At 41.2% G+C, this 16,755-nt stretch overlaps 1 protein-coding gene across 6 annotated transcripts in view; it reads right to left on the bottom strand.

Annotated features, from left to right (window-relative positions):
* Positions 1–16,755, bottom strand: part of trps1 (trichorhinophalangeal syndrome I) — a 122,578-nt gene that overhangs the window by 61,460 nt on the left and 44,363 nt on the right. For 5 of the 6 annotated variants that reach the window (XM_080515992.1, XM_080515990.1, XM_080515991.1 and 2 more), the window contains exons 3-8: positions 11,437–12,147; positions 10,536–10,645; positions 4,303–4,903; positions 3,927–4,141; positions 3,253–3,463; positions 2,898–3,132 (exon numbers count right to left, since the gene is read on the bottom strand). In XM_080515992.1, the coding sequence (XP_080372118.1) occupies positions 2,898–3,132; positions 3,253–3,463; positions 3,927–4,141; positions 4,303–4,903; positions 10,536–10,645; positions 11,437–12,147 (2,083 nt within the window). The remainder of the gene's footprint in view (positions 1–2,897; positions 3,133–3,252; positions 3,464–3,926; positions 4,142–4,302; positions 4,904–10,535; positions 10,646–11,436; positions 12,148–16,755) is intronic. The other variant, XM_080515995.1, reaches the window with a different exon arrangement.

Raw genomic sequence — 16,755 nt, 5'->3', positions numbered from 1 at the left:
ATTTAAAGGACACACAATAGAGGAAGATAATGTAAATAATAAAAAAGAAAGATGAAAAATGTAATCATACAAAAGTATTAGTAGTAAAACAACCCTGTATGAGATTAAAATATTTTTTCCTATATAAGCACCTCTACTATTTCTGTACAAAGAATTGAAAAGAATTATATCTTTTTTTTTTTTTTTTTTTTTTTAAAGCATTTTGATTCTCTTCATTTTCTTCATGGCCAAAAACATAAATGCATAAAAACCTACTATTAAATGAACCAATATATTCTTTTTTCTGCTTGTTTTCATAAATCATTCCAACAACTTCTCACCTTCTCAAAACTAAAAGAAATGTAATCCAAATTTAATCCATTTTACTATTTCTAACCCCTTTTTTTATTTGAAAGTTTTTATCATTTATTGTAAAAACAACTACATTATAATGTAATATTTTCCATAAAATAATTAGGCTTTGGCTGTGTTTAAAGTTGAGGACATTAGAACCCAAACTGCCTCAGCGACTTCTATTAAAACCACATTTTTTTTAATTTGACTACCATTCTGAATAAAAGTAGTTAGATTTGACATGTTTACTGCACTGCACAGCACCATATCCACTATTTTCCCACTGTAGGTTGATGTATGAAATTCTTGTATTTTAGCCAGCCATATATTAGAGCACTGTGACTACAAGTACGTGTGTGTATATGTGAAAGATTTACTGTGGAAACTATGACAAGTTTGAAGAATTCACCAACAAATTGAGCACACTATAGAACATAAGAAATATTGCCATATTTGAAACAGGAATATCCAGGCCATCTCGCCATCTTGACACTGAACACCTCCTGTGTAAAGGCGTCATTTCGAGAATCAGCTGGATCACGGCGGGAGTGAAAGAAGGTTAAAAGAGGAGGCCACGTGGCGAATTCTCACTGTGGCACATCCCGAGGGCTCTGGCATCATGCCTTTGGGTGTCAGAGTGTTACGCGGCGTCTCGGCGTGAGACGGCGACCACGCTTGCCCCGTTCATCGCTGTCAATTGGCTGTTAGGATGGGCCGAGTCCTCCGTGTCCTTTCCGTTTTCACGGGGAGGGTCAGAGGAACTCACGGCTCCGGTGACCAGTTGCTGTCGGTTCACTCGGTGCGTGTTTTTCCCAGACGAGTCCCACAGCTCTCTGCCAGATAAAGGCTGCGAGAGCATTTGTAAAGCCGCCTCTACACTAAAATGCCGCTTCATTTTTGCTCCTCTCGGGCTTAGGTTCTTCTCGTTCTCTGTGCACTAATAAAATGAGGCCTCAACCAATCTTTATCTTTGCATGTGAAAGCCGCCGGCCCCACTAGCACACTAAAAACACATGAGACACACACCAGAAGGTGTCCTTTTCAACTCTGACATTATCACTCTTAGGCCAGCAAAAAGGACCAATCTGAGAACATAGCACTACATAACAAAATAGTTATGTAATCAAAGCATCTTTCACATCTCCAAAACTTGAATTAAAACCAAAGACATATCCTTCGACTATATATTTTATCAAACTATTTCTTAAACATAAAAATACATGCTTTTACAAGGTTGAAATCCTAAAAACTATTGAATGTTTGTTAGTTTGGAGATAGATTGAATCTGTTGATGTAACTTATGAAATGAAAGCGGAACAAAAACTGATGTATGAGCTAAGTGCAGGTTTTTTTGGGCAAGTACATTTTTGGCCACAAAGAGCACAAAACTTGGCAAAGTAGAGGAGAGGATATCTCTTACGCAACCTAAAGACTCAAAGGCCACATTTAAAACGTATTTTTGTGTTGGCCACCAGATTTTCATAGATTAGTGACCGCGACCCGATTGTTACCATGACGACAGACAGTAACACAAATCGCGAGCGGCTGCCAACAGGAACTGAGCTAATATGCATCTGGAAAACATACTTCATGTAGATGTCAGAGAGGTTCAGAGCAGCTCATCATGGTTTCTGTTATATCCTTTCCTTTTATGTAGCATATAGCCTCCAGGTGTTCAAAACAGATAGATACGTGATGTTAGACTTGAAATTAGATCTGCGCAGGGTATCATTTTTTTTAATTTTTTTTTAATAAATGGGCTATTGCTGAAAATCAGTGTGCTCAGTCAACATTTCCTGGATAATTGAGTGTAAAAAAAGAGAATTACAGGGGGTTTGAAACAGAGCGAAGACGATACTTAATCATCCTCCTGTCTTGAGAATGATCATTTTTAGACATTTGCTTTTAGTCGCAATCAGTCAGACGAAGCAGAATATTGACAACCCCAGTCACATCTATGCAATCATCTGATGCAACGACACAAGGAGGCTTCATAAAAGTACGCTGAAATTAAGTTCAGTCCTTTAGCGACCATGTTCAGTAACTTTCCCATTTCTTCAAAATGTAAGATTATAGAACAAACAGAAACAGTAAAGCAATATGTCAGTCAGTGCTAGTTTGGGTACTTTGTTATTACTCATTTTAATGATTTATAAAACTGGACACAGCTGTGTAAAACATGCAGGTAGAACCTTTTACATACGACCATGGCCAGTTTTGCACTTTTTGATGAATTCATTATATAAAAAAATATACGTTAGTGTGTTTACATCCCTACATCTTAGTGAAGATTTGAAGAAGCATATTTGACGATATGAGGACAAGTATCAAAACACTTTAAAAGAAAAAAAAAGTTTTTAATGTTTAGTTTGTGTTTCTTCCAAATACACGTTAATGTGTGAAAGAAGACAGGAGGTGTTTTAAACATTGAAATGGGAGGTTATGGCATCATAGAATTGAATATCCTCATCAAATGTGATGGAAAAATTCAATTCCGATGTGTTAAAGTGAGTGCTAAGAAGAACATTCCAAGATCACGTTCCTTTGTCAAATCCATTCCTCACCTGTAGTGTCTGAAAATTTCTTCTTCCACCTCTGTGATGAAGTGACATTTTGTGCACGAGTACTCCCTCTCTCCTCCTCTGCCTCCCTCCTTGTCTCCCCCGACTTCTTCCTCAGCCTTGACGTGCGGGGAACCCCCTTTTAGGTTGATCAGGGTGTGGCAGCTTTCATAGTGTTGCAGCAGCACGTCAATGTCGGTGGTGGCGAACGCACACTGGTCACATAAGTGGGTGACGCCTGCGATCAGGGAAAGGAGGGAAGGCAATCAGAAGAAAGACATAAAAAAAAAATCAGTTCAAACGTGTAAAGACGAGTGAAACGTGTGTCACGGTCGTCTTGCCGGCGCACTTTCGGTACCTTGCGCGACGACGGGATGGGCGGGGTTAGAGGGGTGAAAGGTCGAACCGGAGATGACAGCAGGGTCACATCGTGGATTGGGAGAAGCCACGCTGGGCGAGGTGGCGGTCGCAGGCTTTGAACCGATGGCGTCCTGCTGTTTGGTGGACTGAGGAAACTTTGAACAGCACTTTGGACAGGTGGACTTCCGACAGGCAAATGGGTGGGACACCTATTGAGACAAGTTAAACAAGTATTGTTTTTTTTTTTGTGGAAATAAGGAACCTATTTAATGAATTTCAATCCCTTCGCCATTGTATATTCATCATTTAGATGCTGTGGTGTGATTTGTCTTTGCAACTCAAATAGGGAAGGTGGAGGTCAGTACAAATGTGCAATAGTAACTGAATGATTCCAACCTCAATTTTGAATGTTAAGCATGCGTTTTACATTTTTAACAGCTGCAATGGAACTGTTAAGCAGCTGGCACTGAGGAGGGTAGAGGAGTGTGCGTGGGCAGATTGGGGGAAGCTGGGGGAATTTTAACTAGGTACGAAATTGGAATGATTAACTTTAAACTTGCTCATAATATCACAATTTTATTTTCTGGCTCGTGCAAAACAACTAATTTAGTTTTCTTGTAATTACCAAGCAAACAACAAACAAGAAAGATTTTAATGTCGTATTATCCTCACCTCCCCCAGGTGTTTTTGTGGCTGACACAGCCCCTGTGGACAGTACATGCAGTGCTGAATGCAGCAGCGGTGGATGGAGTGGTTATGCTGGTAGTGCAGCAGTAACGGTGCCACTACGATCACGTCCGCGCTGTGGGCCATCGAGTAACGGAAGTCACACAACTGGCAGTTGTAGCTGGTCACGACTGCCTCAGAATCACTGCTATTCGGGTCTCCTGGAAGCAAAAAAGTCAAGTAGAAAAACACAAGTGTAATGGTGTGAATAACAATAACTGATATTTTACATAATTAGGAAGCGTATTAAAAAAAAACAAAAAATACAAATAAAAAAAGGATTTAAAGCAAACTAGTGTCATAATCCTGGCTGTTTCGTTACCTTGGCTGGTGTTGGATGATGACTGATCTTTGCGGCTTTTGGAGGCCATGTGGTCTCTCTCTCCTCCGTCTTTCCTTCCGCCTCGTTCTCTGTCAATCCCCGACGGGTTGGAGTTGTTGGGGCTCAGGGTGCCGCCCGCGCTCATCCTGTGTTTTTGTTCATAGTGCTCTAAAAGCTTAGCTGAACCCCCGGACCACTCACAGCTCCAGCTGCAGAATTTACACCAATAATACGCCTGCACGGCCCCTCGAACCGCCTCCCCCGTCCAGCCCGATGACTCCGAGCATGCCCTGACTGGGATGAAGAACCCGACTAAGGAGTCGTCTTCCGCCCTCACCGCCACCCGCTCTGCCCCGTCCAACATCTGACCCCTCCCCTTCGAGTGGCCGTCGTGAGTTGGCAGGTTATTGGAGGCCAGCAGGGGTGTGGTCGGTGGAGTTTTGACTTTGTTTGGATGGGAGGACAGGAAATGCTGTTCGAGTTCCGAGGAGTTGCTGCCCATGTATGTGAAGTTGCAGAACTTGCAGCGAAAGTACTTAGTGTTTCCCTGGCAGTCGGAGGTCTTCCGGCCGATTCCAATGAGAGTGCCACCCAACGTCACCTGTGAGCCAGAAACACAGAGGAAGACAGGAAAAACATATTCAAGCTCAACATATAATTATGTTTCTCATGAACCGTTTGTAGAGGATTACTCTTTTTTTAAATGCTTCAACTTCAGCTGATTTTATTATTTTTCTTTTTTCTGACAGATATTACTCACATTTACCATTTTACCTGGCTTCAAATCATCACAGTCAAATGACATTTGATCAATAATGTTAGGAAAGTTAAACAACTTCAAGAAATTATCTGCAAAACCAAAAGGACAAAGCTATTCAAACATCAGGTCACTTAACAGTAATTTATCAATCAACATATCAAAAATAATGGCCACTTAATATATAAATGTGGACATTTGTAATCTTTTAAAGACTAAATATATGGTTTGAGCCTGGTGGCACCGGAGAGGATCCTGTATCCTGATCCTTTAGAGGTCTCTGAACGCTAGCAAGTTAGAACTTCAAAGATTTAGAGGCAATATAGTAAATACTTTATTTATTTACTTAAATTTGCTGGTACATTGTGAAATAATTAAAATAAGAAAATTTTTTGGGGGGGTTTTATTTTTATTTGTTACAATTTCTTGAAGTGCAATTCTGATCTAAAAATATATTTTTTAATTAACAAACGCATCAATCTTTTCTTTGAAGAAAAAATGTAATCAACTTACTTCAGACATTTTAATTAGATATATTATCACATATTTTCAATGTTTTTTTGTTGAAATTGTGAATTTCGTTTGGAATACTTCAAATTAAAACAAAAACTTTTAAACTACCTGGATCAAATCTCTGACAGAAACCACAGTGATCTATTATAGGACTGAGCTTTTTCTCTGTTTATTTCCCTCGACAAAGAAATGGAATTTCTGCCCTCGGTCATAACTAAACATATTTGCAATCTAGTACTTAACCGTACTGTGGTTGGTATACCCTCAAGGTCCAAAGTTTTACATACAAGAAATCTGATATATACCAAAGCTGCTATTTCTACTTCTCACACAAAGAGTATACTTTTAGGGGCATGTGACGAGAGCCTTCAATCATGCAACTGTGCTGGAAAATTATGCCGCAGCTCCTCAAACACACAATGAACATAATCCATGTACGCAACTGCAGACAATTAAAAGGCTGCCCTAAGTCTAACTAACCGACCAATAACAGATATGCTGGGCTGCAGTGTAGCATTTAGTGTTTGAGGCAGAGACTTTGCATTACCGAGCGGGCAACCTGAAACCTGTCTGTTTTTTATTAAGTTATCCCCCAGACTGTAGGCGATTACTGTGCGCTGCTGGCTATTCTGGTGAGCCGGCAATCTGGCAAGCCTTACAGTGACATTAGACTCACCACTGTACAATAAGGATTTGTCTTTTTACACATCTGTGGTTTGATGCTGACTGCAGGCAGTCTGGTAATGGAGGTTTGGCAAGAACACGATGTAGCAGGTAGACTGCGTTTTAGGAGAGAAAGGTGTACATTTCCATGCTGGTTTTTCCATATAGGAATGCATTTAGCTTTATTTCTAACAGCACACTTTGTTCTCATTTAAAATCTTACTTCTCGTTGATGTTTTAGGGCCACACTGGAGAAGTGGTTATCGCTCTTCTCTCACATCGACAATTTAAAATCGTGTTTGAGGTAATTGGTGATTCTAAAATGCCTGCTGGGGTGAATGTGTGCTTGTCTGTCGCTGTCGATGAAAGAATTAATAGTTTCACCCTCCACGTATTTATTTTTATCATGAATTTTCTTTCTCGGAGTTAAAATGATAAAAATCAAGCTTTCAAAGTCCATAACTGTAGGATCTATTTGATAAAAATAAATTCATACGACAGAAATTGTCCAAATCCCAAAAACTATTAATGAGTGAATATGCATTTCAACCATTATCGACAAGAATACATTTAGAAGCGAAAATTACTGTCTGTGATCTCGCGACTGCAATCCTGCTATCATCACATCCCACAGACCCTGCCCCGGCAATTAGCAGAGAGCCAAACATCAAGTCACTTTACGAAGCCGGATGGACAGAAAGACCTGCCGCAGAGCCTGAAGGGCAGAGAGGAAGAAAATGAGGCGAAGGGAAAACAGGACTTAGTGGAGTAAAAAAGAAAAAAAAAAAAAAAAGTGTGTGAGGAACAGAGGTGGGGAGCAGACGGAGAGGCAGAAAGATGGATGAAAAGAAAATTGAGAAGCTGTAGGGAAAAAAAATGGATCAGATAGATTAAGAAGGAGTGAGTAAAGAGCAGCGGCGGCGCAGAGGAGAAAGTGAAGGGGAGACAAAGACGTATGACGAGAGAGACAAATGGAGAACAGAGGGAGGAAAAGAAAGTTAAATATGTCTGACAGCTGTTTCATTACACTGCCTAACAGCCGATTATAACTACTGGTTCTGTGTCTGCCTCTTTCACTACCTTCTCTCCTTTCCTCCTCCACCTCTTCCTCTCTTCTTTTTTTCTCCCATCATTCTCCTCCCAGGTTTTTTTGGGGTTTTTTTTTCAGGATCTCATTGGTTGAGGGAGCATCTCGTCTTAGCAAATGACAACATGGAATTTTCCAAACGTGGGCGGGAGAGAAAAAGTGAGTGAGGGATGGTGAGAATAGAGACCCCTTTCATTCGTTTTCTTTTTTTTTTTATACTTTCACTTTTTCTTCATAATGACGACTTAAGCCCACTGGATTTTCTATTTCTGACTCGTAATATGTGCTTGTCTGTGTGTGTGTGTGTGTGTGTGTGTGTGTGTGTGTGTGTGTGCGCGCGCATGCGCGTGTTTCCGAGTCCATTACGTGACTTACAGCCATTACAGACTGCTGGTTTAAATGAAACTCTGACGATTCCACGCTGATGCAAGCGCATGTGAACACGTACACACACACACACACACACACACGTTTATTAAATCATCTCATTTAAAGCTTTCATAAAAAACATCAGTGCTACTGCTCATGCATACAAATCCGTAAACCTTGACCCAAAGCTGGTGCCGTTTAATACAGAAACAGACAATTAGGTATTCAATAAGCTATATAATAGCTTAAATTATATAAGCATATGCTTAAAAAAAATACAATAGTTTTTTTTTTTTTTAGAGAGAATTTAAATAATTTGTGAAACAACTGGAAAGTCTTCTAATCATCATGATATCATCAATATACTGATTTTAAGAAAGAGGACAAATACATCCAACAAGAGTGAAGAAGCCAGAAGTTACCCAGCTGGAATCCAGGTCAGAGGGCCTTTATGTGCAGAGTTTGCATGTTCTCCCATTGAAAGTGTGGGTTTTCTACTCTGATTTCCTGCCACAAACATGTATGAGGCAATGTGGTGGCTATGATTTGACGTGCTCGTGAGTGTGTGAATAACCTGTCCTGTACAGTGGACAAAGTTGTAAATGAAGATGGAAAGAAAGATACAAACCAGAAACTCGTGCATGAAAATAATGAAAATGTTAAGTGCTTTATTGTGTTTATTGTTTCTTATTAACACTCACAGTCAATCAGTGTTGACAAGAACAGTGTTGCAGGTTTGTTGTTGTGACTTGAGTTTTCAGCTGTGTGGGTTTCACTGATTAGGACCCCTTGACATAAAAAGCAGCTGCATTAAAATGAAATCATGGAAGATGTTTGTTGCACGCAAATTGATCTGTTGATGTCTAGACTGCACACGCAAATCGCTGTGATGTTGTCTGATTGCAAGGTGAGATTCAAGCAATTTTAAATGTGTGGTCAACAATAATGAAGCAGCAAAAATGTGATGATTTGCAACCCAAATATTTGCCTCATTCCTATTGGTGAACGAACAGACACGCACTCGTTATTCATTAAATGGGTTTGTGATTTGTCGAGAAAGAATGTTACGGTCCTTACTTCACAGAGTATTTACTTTTCTGACAACTTTTTAATTTCACCCATCAAATAGAGTATAAATATCTGTACTTTCCTCCACAAAAAGTTCTCAAAACTGGCTCATTATTTCTTTCAGCCATGAGAGGATTGAAGGAACTGGCATTAACAATCAGCACAGTTTCTGTTTCCATTTAAAAAAATCCCTTTAATCAAAAGAATAGAACTTTTTAATTTAATTAAAGTGTTTTACACGAAGATCAGTTTTTATCTCCAAAGTATGATCTACTTCATGATCATGATCATGATCTACTTCATTCTTTATGAAGTACTGTACTAAAGCTATAAAATCATAGTATTGACATACCGATATGTACAGTGTGTGTATAAAGCCATTTACCACCAAGACTGGAACTCAAAAGGTTCAAAATGCTTTAAAAGAACATTGTGTATAAATATATATCAGGTAAAAACTTACTTTTGAGTGTATTTCACAAAAAAAAAAACTCGGAAAAAAGCCTTGCGAATTATTCTGGCCACTGCGAGTTACATATACATTACCTTTAAGGGTGTGTGTTTGTTTGTGTGTGTGCGCGTGTGTTTTGGTCTGCATGTAGCCGGGGTGCCAGGACTCTTGGATGTGTCCCGTTCAGCATCCACCCATCTGTCAAACTTTATAACCCGCAGCAGAGTGCATCAGTGAGCGAACAGCCCATACCCAGTGTTGCAAATCAGCCGCTGTTTCCTCTGTCTGCCCAATAAATGAATCCGTTCAGTTACCGGCCAAGCTTTTGGGATTTATGGCAACAAGTACGATTACAGTAAACTGCAGCCTAAATCAAACTGTCTCTCGTGTTGCATTAAAGTTTATAAAAAACAGTGCTCATTTGAAACTTTTCGCATGCATTATGTCACATTGTGTGATTTAGTCATATAGTGAACGCCAACAATCTTACCAATGTTAAAAAAATTAAAAAAAACATTTAAAATTATATAGAATGAGAACTACAAAGCTTTCATAATGTATATGATGTATTTCGTATATTTTGGGATGTGCAGCTAGATTTAAATGTCCTGTCGGTTCTTTGTTTTGAATGACTTGAATTAAAAAATAAGGTCATATTTGGATTTTTCTGCCTTGCATGCCGTCACCTAAAGTTGTGTCTGGTGTCCTAAATTTATGTTCTATCTGTTTCTTCTGTATTCTGATGTCTTCTTTCAGCTCATTTGACCATTTTACACTCGGAACAAAGAGGCTTTGTGCAGTGTAACACTGGTCTGACAAGGTTTAAAAATATCTGAGGATTTGTTCTCCATGTTAAAAAAAAGTTCCTTGATGAAACCAAACGAGCAAACATTTATTTTAAAAAGAAAACTTTTTGGAAGAAGGTTTAAAAGAAAAAAAAAACTTTAAATGGACCACAAATGAGCGCCACCAGCTCTAAAAATGCAGACGTTTTGGAAGTTGTAGAAGATAAACGAAAACGATGCTCTGAACCAAAGCTTTGTTGCACCAGTCTTTTTTCACCCTTCAGACCTTGCTTCCAATTAACCAAATGCCGTCTCACCACAAAATGACCCGAGCTGCTCCATTTATTCTTGGCTTTGTTTTTTTTTTTTACTTTGTTAAAACTTTGCAGGGTTTGCACTATGACTGCTTTTAACATGCACTGAGTTCTGCCTGCATTTTGGTACGAACAAATGAACTCATTAATAGGGCTTGATTGAAAGTTTGTAAGATCTATGAATTTTTTGGGAGCTACTTCTTTGAATTACTCCTTCAGTTCTCACCTGTACGTCATAGGTGCCATTCATCATCACGGTCCTGTGATGCTGGATGTCTGATCTGGTCTTTCCCAGCTCTTTGGCTTGGCTCCTCTGCCCTTGCCCTGCCTGTGTGTCTGAAACAAGAGGGGAGGTCAGGCTGGTAGAAACAGATAAATACAGAGAAATCAATCTGCCTGAGGCATTAATAAAGTCTGTTAAGTCAGTAATCTGGACGGAGGAACATTTTTCAGATATAAAACGAATGTCTTAAAAAAAAAAAAACCTTGACTCCATGTGTTCATTAACACTGAAATTCCTGTTTGTCACAACATAGAAGGACTTCATGAAGTAATCTGGGTTCCTAGTGAACTTGCTCAGTTATTTGTACACAATTAACTATATATGACCAAGCTTTGGCATTTACATCAGGGACCTCATTTCCATTAAAGATAAGCAATACTAACAGCACCTCTGACACCAAAATGAGAAGAGATTCACAAAAGATCGTTGTCATGTTCTTACAACCAAACATATCTCACATTCACCTGCATACTCATCGATGGCATGGCCTTCCTTACAAAGAGCTCAACTTCCACTAGGAGCAATTCTGAGTTCAGCGTCCAAAGATACACTGACATGAAGGAAATTGAGTATCGAACCACCATGTTTGGCGGTTTTCATCCACTGAATGTATCAGTGGTGGAAGTGGATGACATACAATACATGCAGAAAACTTCTACAGTCTTTAATGTTTCAATTCATCTGGATGTTTGTCTCTTTTTTTTCCTGTTATTTTGATCTATGTTAAATCTTCTACTACTACATGTTTGTGGCTCAAGGCTTGATCAGTGACTACTTGATGTGCAGCGCTCTTTTCGCTAACAAGCATCAACACAAAACTTTCTAACCGGCGGTTGAAAGTTACCTAGAGGTGTGTGTTGGGGGGCCATGTTGTGCAGGGCCAGGATGTGTGTGTCGAGGGCAGCATCCTGTCGCGTGCGGTTATGCAGGCCCAGGTGATACTTCCTAAAGTGCTTCACCAGGTCAGCGGGGTCGTTGCCATAGTAACCGTAACCACACACATTGCACTTGAAGTCCTGGAGCTTGGGCGAGGGGCTGGAGGACAGCGGCGGGGTGTCGGCTGCCGACTCCTCCCCTCCGTCCTGCTTGGGGAGGAGGTGGGGGGCCGCGAGGAGGGGAGGGGTGAGGTGATCTGCCTCCCTTCTGTCTCTGTCGCTCCTCACGGCCTCCTCCACCCCTTTCTCCCCATCCTCGGGCTCCGACTGGCTCTCGGGCCCGTCGGTCGACGCCACCGTCTCGCATTGTTTCGCCCTCCCCCCTGCTCTCCTCCTCCCCCCGCGGTCCTCATTACCATAGCGGTCGCCAACTGACGAGGGTGAGACGGACGAGGAAATGCACTCGCTTTCGGCCTCCTCATCGTCCTGCTCCTCGTCTCCTCTGACCCGCTCGGAGGACTCTGGTTCGGAGGGTCGGTTTTTCCGTTCGGCCTCTGCTCCCACTCTGCCTTCCTCCTCTCCTTCCTCTTCCTCCTCTCCTGCTGGCCTTCTCCCCTCTTCTTCCTCCTCCTCTTCACCTCCCACACTCCGGATAGGGGGATTCTTCTTCCTCACCATCTCTACAAAGGTGAACAGTGACAGGAAAAGTTACACTTTAATTTCAGGTGATGTGTTCAGTAAAAAAAAAACACACAGTATTATTAGTTATTTAGTCAATACAAAAGCAGGTCCATGAACCAAAAAGCCAAAGCTCTAAAAAATAAACACAATGTCTTAAGCACTTATATAATGTACTGCGGATTTAATGCCCACACACACACACACACACACACACACACACACACACACACACACACAGACATAAAAATATCTGACAGTGATGTACAGTGTGTGCTCAGTATAGTTTTAATTCAATTTAAAAATGTCTTTGAACATTGAAATCTGTGACGATCACCGACCACAAACCTCGTCGAAGAAAAACAGACCCAACAAATTAGAAACATCTCAGCTGGGAGATATTTCTGTGTGTGTGCGTGTGTGTGTGTGTGTGTGTGTGTGTGTGTTCTGACTTGGCCGTTGTATCTCAACACATCCCCGCCATGCAACTTTTTGCGTTGTCATTTTTTTCCCCTCTCTCTCTGACGAGGGGGTGAATCTTTTTATCATTATGGAAACCATCCATGAGAATCTTCAACACACAACCACATCAAAAACTCAAACCATATCAGAGAGAGACTGAGACAGCAGGGAGGGATGGGGTGAGGCACAAAGAGAAACTGGGGAGACAGACAGAGAGGAAAGAGACGGGGGAGAATGGCCAACACACAACCACATCAAAACCCTACACCCCATATCAGAAAGATGGATGGGGGAGGCGTCAGACACATCCCCTCCAGCGCTTGGATTTCTTTCTTTTCTACATCTTTCCACGTACTTCTCATTCTTTTTCTGGTGTACAATCTCTTCTTTCCCCATTTCTCACTGTCTCGCGTGCACTGTGTCACCTCCCCATCATTCGCTCCCCCCTCCCCCTCTTCTCTTTTGTACTGCTTTTCATTCTCATTTCCTATCTCACTTTGCTTTTATCTCCCACTCATCTCCCTTTTTTGCTCATCTCAACCTTTCACCCAATCCCCGGTCTTCTAACCAGAATGTTCATTTATAATCAGCGTAAAATGCTGCTATCAAACAAAAAAAGGCACTTGACAAGGGATTTTCTATTTATTTTCATTTTACATTTTTTATTCTCTATTGCCCCCTTTGACATGCAAGAATAATTGCTACAATAATTCAAGTAATTCCATCATTAAAGTGTTTCTTTTTGTTCATAGTCCCTCTATCCCTCTGTCAGCCCCCCCCACTCCTGCCACCCCTCCCCTCCCTCCATTATAATCACTATACAAAGCCATCAAATAACCAAACATGTGTTTTATGTTAAACCATAATCTGTCTTTTGTTCAAAAAGAGAACAATTGTGGTCGCACTGTTCACAACAGTCGTGACAGAGAGATACTGCATGTGTTCTTCCAAGAGCGTGCGCTGCAGTGTTTATTTGTGGTCGTTCAGTTCATATCCCGTCATAAATACAGTGAGTCCGTTTCAACCCGCTGACCCGCACGCTTTTTGTTTTGCGTGTGTGTGTGTGTGTGCGTGTGTTTGTGCGCGTGCGCACGTTTGGACGTAAACAAAGAAGACGCCTGATAGACGCCTGGACTGATCACTTTTAGATCAATGCAATATGAGTGGGAGAAAGACCCTTGAGTGTGTGCAAGTGTTGTTTTGTGTGAGTAATGCATATTTGATGACGCGCCTGGGAGAGAGATAGTGTGTTTGCCACCCCGTGAGTCACGCACACACACACACACACACACTAGTGCGGAAGATAAAAGCTTGTGGTTATTTACCGACAACAACCTGAAAACAGTTAAAGTTTCAGAGACACGCTAAACACAACAATGCAGCTCAAAACCGATAATCAGATGATGGTGAACAAACACATGGAGCAATGCAAACAGATTGAAGAGGACCATATTTTGACCACACTGTAATGTCCTCAAGAGGATTAAGAAGAGGGGAAAACACAAAGCACTACAAAGAAAAAAACAAAAAAATAAAGATGAAAAAAGACAGATTCTTTGGAGAATCCAATTTTCCCACAAGGATCTATACAGTATTGCAAGACCATTTCTTGCTCTCTCCTACAATTATTAAAATAAAAAGTAATTCATGTCTGCAAAGGCCCACGCCTAGAACAGACCTGGCATTCAGTGTGTGTGTGTGTGTGTGTGTGTGTGTGTGTGTGTGTGTGTGTGTGTGTGTGTGTGTGTGTGTGTGTGTGTGTGTGTGTGTGTGTGTGTGTGTGTGTGTGTGTGAGAGAGGGAAAGAGAGAGAGAGAAAGAGAGAGACTGTGTGTGTCTAGGCACCAGAGGAAAATCTCATCTGATGTTCACCACACCCAGTCAGAATTCATCATTTGCTCAGTGACACACACACACACACACACACACACACACTGGAAAACTACAGATTGCGGTGGTAAAGCAATGAAGCACTCACTGGCCTAACTCTGTTTCCATCTGCCCCGTTATGATCTCAACTGGGACTTCAGCAACTTCACCAAAACATTAATGAAAATGATGATTAGAGAAGTGAAGCGTGAAATCAATGCATACGGTTATCAAAGTGTTACTGTTTTCTATTATTCTTCATTTAGACTGGCATCACTTGTTCCTTTATGTGCTCGGAGGACAATCACATGCCCCAGTGTGAAGGGGCAGGACGCAGAGGTGTGTGTGTGTGTGTGTGTGTGTGTGTGTGTGTGTGTGTGTGTGTGTGTGTGTGTGTGTGTGTGTGTGTGTGTGTGTGTGTCAGGGAAGTTCACTTGCATGCTTGAGGATTGAAGAAGGCGTTCATGTGTGTTTTATGTGTGCAAGTTGATCACATTTCAAGTGTGTGTGTGTGTGTGTGTGTGTGTGTGTGTGTGTGTGTGTGTGTGTGTGTGTGTGTGTGTGTGTGTGTGTGTGTGTGTGTGTGTGTGTGTGTGTGTGTGTGTGTGTGTGTGTGTGTGTGTGTGTGTGTGTGTGTGTGTGTGTGTGTGTGTTTGGTGTTTCTGGGTGCATGCATCTGTCGCTGTAGAGCCTTTGTCCGCTCCAGGCTGTATACACAGACTGGAACCATTACTATCAACTACAATTAGGTACAAGCCACCACAACATACCACATAACAACTACTGCTACTAGCTACAATTAGCCCCTATACACCACAGTGGCCTCAATACCACAGTGAAGATAAATGTGACAGTTAATCACTTCCATCAACTACAATTAGCCCGAGAGCCACTGAGCCTTTTATCTGAAATTACCAATAATCATCTCAGCACAAGTGCAGAAAGATGAAAAGACAGAGAAATGGCAAGTGTCCATAGCATGTGCCAGATAAGGTGAGTTCGGAAACTATACAAGTGCCTCATATGTCAGGTTACCATTAACTGATTCCAGTAGCTCCGTGAAACAACACTAAAAAGTTTTGTCATCATGTGAAATCTTTTCTGGCTTATAAATCTCACTACCAGCTGGTGAATGCAGCTGGTAGGAGTACAAATATAGAGAACATTGAAAAGAATCACAAACTAGTACTGGCATCTTGAAAGTGTTGGTTTTAAAAGTAAATCCAAGTTTCCGCCTGCTCAGTGATGCAGTCATTGTTTGTTTCGAGACTTTATTGATTTTTGTTTGGCTGTTCAGTTGGATATTTATATGATCTCCCCTTTATATAGAATAATTATAAAATAAACTCTATCCTCAGCTATAAAGGTTTAAACACATGGATCAGGCTATTGTTGTGAATTTACCCCTTGACCACCAGGGCATGGACATCAGACCTCTGAGGGTGTGCCGAGGTATTTGATAGCAAGACGTTGGCAGCAGATCTTTTCAGTATAACAAGTGGTGAGGTGGAGGCGGTATGGGAAGCTGCGGTTTTACAGATGCACTTGACTCAATCATCTCATCATCACAACCGGGCTCTTGTTAAAACTCTCCTTCTTCTTCCACTCGTCTATTTCTCCTGATTCTCACATATCAGTTTCGAGGACAAAGCGTTCACTTGCAGCTGAATGGATCCAACTCAGTCACAGATGCAATCATAAAAAAAAAACATATTCAGTGTTATTCACTTCCTCTGTTGTCATTTTGTTATGTCTCCATCCTGGATGTCACTTTTATTGGTTTGTGTGATTCGGCCCCATGTACATGCAACGTTCCTGCGTTTTTGTTTCAGAGTAGTTTTGTGTTTACATGGAAACGTTTTGAGAACGATGTCCGTTTATGGACAGTCGCATGGACAGATGACAAAGTTGGATTGCCATCATGGGTGACTCTCGGTTATAAATCAACCAAGTCCCAGGAGAATGTGTACTGGGAGTCATGACACCGTGGAGGGCCGCCATTGCTAATGTCAATCGACTCTCGCAATGCAGAGTAACTATTTACTATGGCTGTGGGGTGCATGCACAGTAGCAGCACGAGAAAAAAAAGTTGTGTTTTCCCACAATTCACACACAGACAGAATCAGGGCATTTTTGAAAAGTTGTACTATGGAAGCTATTTTCAAGAAGTTGTGTTTTCAATAGCTCTGAGCACCAGTGTCGTGTAAACAGACACCCACAATGCAACAAAGGTTTTCCATGTTTCATTCGAAAACACTGTTGCGCAAATGGGGCACGTGT

Source organism: Blennius ocellaris, assembly GCF_963422515.1.
Source record: "Blennius ocellaris genome assembly, chromosome: 20".
NCBI lineage: Eukaryota > Metazoa > Chordata > Actinopteri > Blenniiformes > Blenniidae > Blennius > Blennius ocellaris.
Note: the sequence above shows the minus strand (reverse complement) of the source record. Positions and strands in the feature narration are given on the sequence as shown.